At 41.0% G+C, this 8,767-nt stretch overlaps 1 protein-coding gene across 1 annotated transcript; it reads left to right on the top strand.

Moving 5' to 3' along the window:
* The first annotated feature begins 998 nt into the window (after positions 1-998).
* Positions 999-4,621, top strand: FGF6 (fibroblast growth factor 6). Its single transcript, XM_056341927.1, has 3 exons — positions 999-1,338; positions 2,277-2,380; positions 4,445-4,621. The coding sequence occupies exons 1-3, from the start codon at positions 999-1,001 to the stop codon at positions 4,619-4,621; spliced, it is 621 nt and encodes a 206-aa protein (XP_056197902.1).
* The last annotated feature ends 4,146 nt before the right edge of the window (positions 4,622-8,767 follow it).

Genomic DNA, 8,767 nt, shown 5'->3' with positions numbered 1-8,767 from the left:
CCCTTGTCTTGCAAACACAAATACAATTGCACCCCTGCAAGAGGCACACACCCTCCCTGAATAAGTGTGATCATTTGGAAGTCACCTCAGTGAAAATCATGAACACTTAGGAATATATCAATGTCCCCAGCTATGTGTAACTGCAAGAACAGTGCTCCAGCCTGCATGCCCTGCTCAGCAGAATTGCTGCCGCAAGCAGCAGAAATGTGCTCACATAAGGAGCAAGCCCCGGGGTTTCCTCTCCTTTTAACATGGCTTACCTCTCTGCCAGCCAGAGCACTCCGTTTAGAGGTACAGACAAGCTGTTAGCATGTGGGCTGCTATAGCAAGAGATGCCGTGGATTTTCTGGATATGTACAAAAAGAGCAATGGCCACTTCAGGCCAGTTTTCCCCGATATTGAGCTGCCCTGATGTATACCCAGTGACTGTGCCACCAAGGAAGTGGCTGCAAAGTTTTCATTGCTTGCTGATGAGGTCCCTGACTGTTTTTACACCTTCTTCTCTAAATAAGGAAGCTGCCTGTCAGGCCTCCAACTGCCGACCCATTTGACTCCTTTGCTTTCAACAGCCAGTGAAACCTCACTCCTGCCTCTGCTCTTCGCTCTTCGGTGACAGCGTTCATCAGACCTCAGCCAGGCTGGGAGGATGGCAGGTTAGTGTTACAGCCCTGGCAGGCTTGCTTACCTTTGGCAAGCTGTTGATGTCAGAGTGATGATGTGGGGAGGGACAGCCTCTGCACTATAAAGATGGGTCAATCAAATATAACTGAGGCTGCCCACAGAAGAGCAGGTTCTACAAAACATGGTCCCCACCAGTCTGAGTCCTGCTGGCCTGTCTCTGCTTCCAACCCAACTGCTATCAGGCTTTAGTTTCATGTCAGCAATCTCTATTTGCTTTCCAAAAATAAGCCTCTGCCACCATGCTGAAGGGAGAAAAACAAGAAGGGCGGTATTTTTAGGGCCATTAATTCTGACCACGTGCCCAGGGGGTGAACCGGATGGCCACTGCACAAAGACTTCTCATCACTATGTCCTGCGAAGCCAGCATTCACTGGACGTTGCCTGCTTTCGTTCTCCTGGGTTTTCTAGCTGGGCTTGCTTCAACACATCCAGTTGTAAGCAGAACTAATGGCACATTGCTGGAAAGAGGATGGCAATCTCTGTTGTCCAGGTCCATTGCTGGGATGTCAGGGGAGAAGTCAGATGTGAACTGGGAAAGTGACTATTTGCTAGGAATCAAGAGGCAGCGGAGGCTTTACTGCAACGTGGGCATCGGGTTTCACCTTCAAATCCTCCCAGACGGAAGGATAAGCGGAGTTCACAATGAAAACCAATACAGTGAGTTGCATCCAGAAATGAAATAGAATAGATGTCACTTAATTGCTGTGAACTCGAGTAATTACCCTTCATAGAATGCAACTGTTATTACTTGATATTATTAATCTGTGCTACATCTGTTGCCTTTTAAAAGTCTCTGGGATCAATCAACATTGTAACCCTCCAGGCTGAAACATGTCACAAATGCTTAGACAAATTTAGATACAATTTATTTTTACTCTGCTTTACTGCATGGATGAGAAAAGACAAACCAGGTTGAAAACTGTCTCTCTGCTGTATTTGCTCACTCCTCACCTTCTCATTTGCCTTTTGAATGAGGGAGGTGGTCTCTGAGCTCAGAGTGCCAATGTATGATTTTTTAATCCTAGTGGACTAGTACTTTTGGGACACTCAGTCATGGAAGGGCTTGCTGTTCCTGGTTGGCTTGTTGTTATGGTTACTGTTCTGTTACCATAAGATAAAAAAAAAAAAAAAAAAAAAAAAAAGAAGTAGCCCTATGGATTCTATGGATTTGCATTTCCTGTAGTGGGCAGTTGCTAAAATCTTTTGCAACTAAGATATTGTGAGGGACTTCAAAATGCAAGCCACACTTCTTCACAGCTCAATAACAAACACTCTGTAACTCTAGCATATTAGATTAAAATACCTAATTAGATAGCCCAAGAGTTTGACAGATCAAAAGAATTTGATAGAGCAAAAGGATTATATAGCATGTGACTATGACTATGACTCCAGAATAATTATTTTGGAATCCTACAGCATGTAAGAAAAACCAAGATCTCTGTGTATTTCAATTTTGCTGGACTAGGGAGATAATTCTAATAAAGAAAACATGACAAGTTCAATAGGTTTTTAAAATAAATAAATTATATCTGAGTTGCCTTTGATTAGCTTTAAATTCTGTGATAACACATCTATTGTGTTTCTCATTTTTTTAGGTCTCTTTGAAATATCCACTGTAGAGAGAGGTGTCGTTAGCCTGTTCGGTGTGAAAAGTGCCCTCTTCATTGCAATGAATAACAAGAGGAAGTTGTATGGAACGGTGAGTACAAGTGTGAATAGTTTTTCAAGGCTTAAACAAAGGCGGCAAAGGTTTTGGGTTGAGGGTTTTTTTCCCCCCCCTCCTGAAAATCTCTGATTACAAGCAGAGAAAATAGCTTTTCAATTACAGGGAGCCTGCCCAGCCTGGTGTCATCAGTGTTATTTAGTGCAACAAGCAGTGTGGCTGAGGTCTGTTATTTTAAAGCTTTCCAATAAGATTGTACAGGGAGAACCCTAGGCAAATGGATGCATTCTGTGAATACTGTGGGTTAATTAGATGGCTTCTTCTAAGGGCCTGGCACTGCAAACTTGTTTTACTAAGACTGAAACCAGTTGATTGCTTTTTGCATTGCATTGTACATAAAGCAAAAGGCTGTGCTCTGCAAAAAGCCTTAGAAGGTAAAGTGTGTGTGTGTATGTTCACAAGTGTGTGTGTGTGTGTATGTGATTGCATGTGTATGTGTGTGCGTACAGGTGTGTGTCAGAGAGGTGCAATTAGAGCTATTGACACTAGCCACCATTAGTAAAATGACTACATGTCTCTTCCTACCAAAACCAACTACACCATGAAGAATAAATAGGAAGTCTACTCTACAAAGTCAGCATATGCACCTGGGTTATTTTAATGACCAGTTTTGTGAGATCAGTACCAAAGGGTAAGAAAACAATAATAGCTATTAACAGTGGTATGCAAGTCACACTGAAACACCATCAGCATCATCCTTATCTAGAAAGTGCTATCTATGCCATCTAACTGCAATTTAATCTCTGAGGCATGAGCAAGGCATCTCTAGTCTCAACATTCAGCAAAAAAAGCTCTTGTTAGGAAGCGGCTTTGAAAGAGGCTGGCTCTGGGCAACAGGCAAAAGCAGTCCACCTCAAAGTAATTCATGGCACTGATTGCATTCATCTCTTTTGTCAAGAAACAACAAAGTAATTTTTGTGGAAACAGCTGTAATTTCTACAAAGCATTTCAGTTGCTTAATAAAACATCAAATGTTGTGAAGGACCTGTAGCCATTACTAATATGACTGATTTCTTCTCACACAGATAATGACAGTGGGACGTTTTAAAGTTTCACTCTAGATATTCTTTCAATTGCGTCTGATTTCAAGCACCTAAAAAGTGCTACAAGCCCAACTGCTTTGCTTGACGAGGTCTTTCTAAAGAAATGCAGGGTCTGGCTTCAGATGTCCCTTTGATTCTTTCCCTGCAGTTTCAATCCAGTCTTGTTTATTTTCAAAGACATTTTACAAATCTGTAAGAGATGTGCATCTTCCCTTGCACAATGCAATGCCCTAAACTGAACTCTTACAAGCTTTAAATGGCATTATTACAAAGATGTCCAAATAGAACAGCACCGGTGGTGTCTCATATGCCAGACATTTGATGTCAGGAAATTATTCTGCTTTGTCTTCTAATTTCATCGGTGCTCTGTTTGTCTCCTGCATGTCCTTGCACCTCCTCTCCCCGATAACTCCCCCTCCTTGGATTTACATGATGTGACATGAAAAAAACCAAAACTTTCCCTGGCTTAGAACCTGCTTCATCTCTCACTAGCAGTTAAATATAGTATCACTTATGATTTAACAAAAGAAAAGATTTAGTGCTAATATGAGGTCTTATTCAAAAGCCTTATGCAAGCAAATAGTTCTCCCTGGACATGGCTGTTTAACAGCCAGCATATCGTTCTTTTATAAATTACAGGGCTTCTTGCAGAGAGGAGTTGTGAAATAAATCTACGTCATTTGGGGAAAAGGGCATGATGCTGACAGAAATTATTGCTTGCAAATAAAATTAAGAAATCCATGATTTATGAAGAAATAACTTGATCTGTCACAGGAAGTACACAGTCCATTATCTGGACAGGTGGCATCTGAGTTCCTCTGACACCACATTAGCACTGGGGAGGGATATTTATTGTTGGATGCAGTCGCTGCGGCACCACCTGTTGCACTGCAACAAGTTCTTCTGTGAAAACACTAGTAAGAAAAATGACTAGAGCCTTCATGAAATATTTATTGTACATGCTTTGGTCTTCCCCCCTCCCATTTCTATTCTTCAGGCTGTTTTCCAAGATGAGTGCAAATTCAAAGAAACCTTGCTGCCCAATAACTACAATGCCTATGAATCAAATGCTTACTGTGGTGCTTACATAGCACTCAGCAAACATGGGAGAGTGAAGAGAGGAAACAAGGTTTCTCCTGCTATGACAGTGACCCACTTCTTACCAAGAATATGAACGTGAGCAAAGCAGAAGATTAAATCCCAGGAAAAACTATTTCATTTTGCACATGGGAATAATCTCCCAGGTAAAGTATTTATACTGTTCATTGAAAAAAAAATAATAATCTATATATGTATGTGTATATTTGGATAAAAATATTTGTACTAGATTCATCACATAATGTATGTAATGTGATGCTGCTTCTCTTCTACTCTGTACAAATTTTACATGGCTATGTGCCTCCTTTGGTGCTGAACAGATAAAACTGTAAGCTGGAGTGCAAAGGAAGTATTTGGGAGATATAGAATGGCTGTGGGTAATCATCTAACCAATCATAGATTATTTACTAAATAGTATTAATTACCTCAGATAATAACCTTTCATAGTAAGCTGTTTACATATCATGGGCCAAATCATCAGATGACTTTGCTTCACCGAGCTTCAAGCAGTTAACTCCATCTGAATATCTACCTGCGTCTCTCCTCCTGCACACTGTGTCCTGTCTTGTAAAGTCCTCAATCTATTTTGATCGTTAAGGCGCCAATTCCACAAGCTACTTCTACACAAGCAAACTGTCTACCCCCAGAGACCCTCCATCTCTGAAGGAATTCTCCAGGGTCTCCTCACATGGACTTGTTGGCAAAATGAAGGCCTACAATTTCCCTTAAGAAGGACCTCAGGATAAATCACGGATGTGTCCCAAATGCAAAATATATTTGGAGCTAAGGATTTCCGATGGCATTTTGTGAGTTTAATTTAGACTCACCTCAAATATAGGTGTGTAGATCTTTAATATAAATACATGTATATATCTAGACACGGGATGTGTGAGTGTATATCTATGTGATTACATATTTTAATGAATCAACCATCCCAGTCTCTAGGTGCCCAGGTGCCTTTATATGCATGCACACATAGAAAGACATAAATATTTCAAGGCATTGTATTTCATTTAGGCTGAAGCTTCTTAATCTCTAAGAACTAGAACAAGTCTGCAGGATGCATTTTATAAAATGTATGATATTCATGAAAGCTTCCAGCAAAAGGTTATTTTAGAAAATTTCTCTGTTTTGAAATTTCTTCTATTTACTGCTTTAAGTATATTTGGTGCTTCTCTATCACACCTCACTGAGGTATGAAGGACAGAGGAAGAAGGAGGCTACATAAGCATGCCTTCCTGCGTTGGGACAGAGGAATTTGTGCCTTAATTCCAATTTCTGTCACTTCCAAAGCATCAGTCTCAAAAACAACAGGGCATGCTGTATGAAATACTCTCCAAAGCTCTCCTAGAAGCCACACAAATGGCGCACAACCTTGCCTGTTTTGACAAGCTTTTTCCAGATCACCAATGACGCTACATTCTCCGTGCCTTTGAAAGAGTATTTTGAGAGTCCCTAAGTCAATAGTCACTATAAATGTCAGTTACCAGAAGCCTTGGGATTCCTGCATTGATGGCATGCTCCTAAATTTGACACTAGATTCAATGCAATGTCAGAGCATGAGCATTTTCAGCATAGATGGACCATGCTGCTGCAGAAGCGAACATCTGAGTGCAAGATAATCTCCCACGTCCAGCCAAAATGTGGCTATGTCCAGCCTTGACATGCCATTCTATTTGCAGGGAGTGTCTATTCATGATGAATTTGAGCCTTCTGACATGCATGAAAAACACTGTCAGGGTGAGATCCTCAGTTGGAGTAAACCAGCCTGGTAAGACTATTGGTTTATAGCTGCAGAAGATTTGGCCCAAAGAGCACACCTACAAGGATGTATCTACAGCCACGCTTTCTGAAAAATTGTCAAGACAATTGTTTTGTGAACAAGGTACAGTTTTCCAGCTCCTTTTGTGTGAGTTATACTTGAATTTATTTTGCTCAAATGTAAGTGGTGATCACAGTGTAAATGAAGAGAAAAAAGAATGGAATACTGCTTACAGCATGTGAATGGGACACTTTGGGTATGGCAAAGGAAAGGAGTTACTCTTCATTTTCTGGTCTTGCGGTATGTAGAGAGAAGCCAAGTTGGCACACTTTGTTCATCCACAGTGTGTGCAACAGTTTTCTTTGGAAAAATGTGCATTTTAAGAGAGAAAGCAGGATTTTTTGAGTGGGGAGAGTAGGTCAGAGAAAAGTTTGGAGGATATTAGACAGTTACAGTGACCTAGAATCCCTAGAGGTACAGATAAGAAGACTACAGCTGTGCTGAAATACATTAGCTGGCAACCTGTATCCTTGTGTAATATTCCTAATTGTCTTTGAAATTAAGTTTGAAGAAGGATGGAAGAGTACATGGATGTACAAGAAATCATAGTTTGAATGCTGACACACAAGGGTGGTTTTTTTTATTACAGCTTAAACCAGTGTCCTTAGGATAGGATGAAGTCTGTTCCCTCTTAAACCAGTGCAGTCTAGAGTAATGTATTGTTGCCAGTACTGATAAATAATGGGATAGCTGGCATAAAAGGTGAGTATCAGACTCACTGACTCCATTTTGCACATACTGGTCAAGAGCAAGAACAAACAGTCGACTGGGTCACAAGAATTCTGGATGCAGCCTGCTGTTCAGAGTTTATTATTAAGAACTGCAGGCCCTTGCAGATGCAGTTTTGGTGGGCATTTGGAAAGCCTCACCAGTCACTCTGCTGAGTTCCTCTTTACACCATTTTTTTTTCTTATTACATATCAATGCCAGCCAGATCAACACTGAAGTCAACACTGAAATCACGAAAGGTCTTCCAGTGCCAGAATCCTGAGTAATATGAGAGTGAAACATCATTGTCAGGAGTGATAACTGTGGCAGGAAACCCCTCCAGCATAAACAGTGCAGTACTGAAGCATTGTGGGGTTATAGACTAGTTGGATATGATGCTTTGACAGAGGTGCTCCTTAAGCCAATGCGTGGCTGCTTTCAAGAGAGGAGTTAAGGCACGTGTTGACACATTGCTGTGCATGTGCAGTCTAGGGTGGCAGCTCGCAGCAGCAGTGAGCACTGTGGCAGTGTTCAAGGAGTTGTACAACTTGCCTAGGAAATGGCCTGATCCTGTTCTGCCCCATGCTTGAGTAGCTGAATTCCACTTCCTTCCTTACCACCTGCATGGGAGAAGGAGGATTTAGGAAGACCACCACGCATTTTACACAACTCAGGATAAATTTGTTAGGCTAGCATGGAGGGCAAAAAACCCAAACCTTCTGTAAGCTGCATGTTCGTGATACGGAGGCTATGGAGAGAATATGGGCATGTTCTGGCAAACGCTCAAGCAAAACTTTCTTTAGAAGAATAGTTCCGTGGATATGTGACTATGTAAAGAAAACTCATGAAAGTAAAGGAGTTTTGCAAATCAGGGCCAAATTATCAACCTATTATTGACAGTTCTTGCAGTGGTCCCTGTCAAACATGTCTCAACTCAGTGCTCGTTAATGCCAAGTCATGGAATGGGCTACAAGCTTTGAAAGCATTGTGAATGCCCCACACCAGCCTGTCTTGCCCATATTTTGCACATGGGATTCTCCTTGAAGTTGATACCTATTTTCAAGGTTCCCTCTTCCATGGGCAAATACCATAATAATTTAAGACCTAATCTACCTCTGTTAGAAACCAGTCTTGACTGGCACGGAATCATGTTCTTAAATGATCTAATTTTCCCCAAACATGCAGAGATGCAGACACACACACAGTGGAAAAGCAGAGTAATTTTTGTATACCTCACTAACTATTTCAATTCCAAGATTTTATTTTGCACAGTAAAATGGTGCCAAAGTTCTCACATTATTTCTTTTTTTTTCACTAAAATATACCTCATATTCTGATGCAATGTGGACTCACAATTGAGAGTGTAAATTTGCAAGAAACACAAAACTGTCCAATAAGTTGTTTGTGAAATTGCTTCTATTTTTATATGTATGTGCTGCGCACAATAGTTTAATGTATTAATAAAATAAACTTTTATACATTTCTGGTAGTGTTTTGACTCCAAATCCCTCTTAACATTTGGTTTTTCCCTTGCTTCAGAGCTGCTCTATTAAATCACCCCCGCCTTCCCCTCACCCCCAGTTTCTAGTCACGACTAGAACCAGAGGATGCATTGGTACACTTAAAATTGTGGTAGACTTCTGTGTTCTTCAGACTTCTTGCCTGGCAAGCCATGAGAGCAGTGCCAGCTAT

The sequence above is a fragment of the Falco biarmicus genome, chromosome 5, assembly GCF_023638135.1.
Source record: "Falco biarmicus isolate bFalBia1 chromosome 5, bFalBia1.pri, whole genome shotgun sequence".
In the NCBI taxonomy this organism is placed as follows: domain Eukaryota; kingdom Metazoa; phylum Chordata; class Aves; order Falconiformes; family Falconidae; genus Falco; species Falco biarmicus.
The sequence above is the reverse complement of the archived record's forward strand: the minus strand, read 5'-3'. Positions and strand labels throughout refer to the sequence as shown.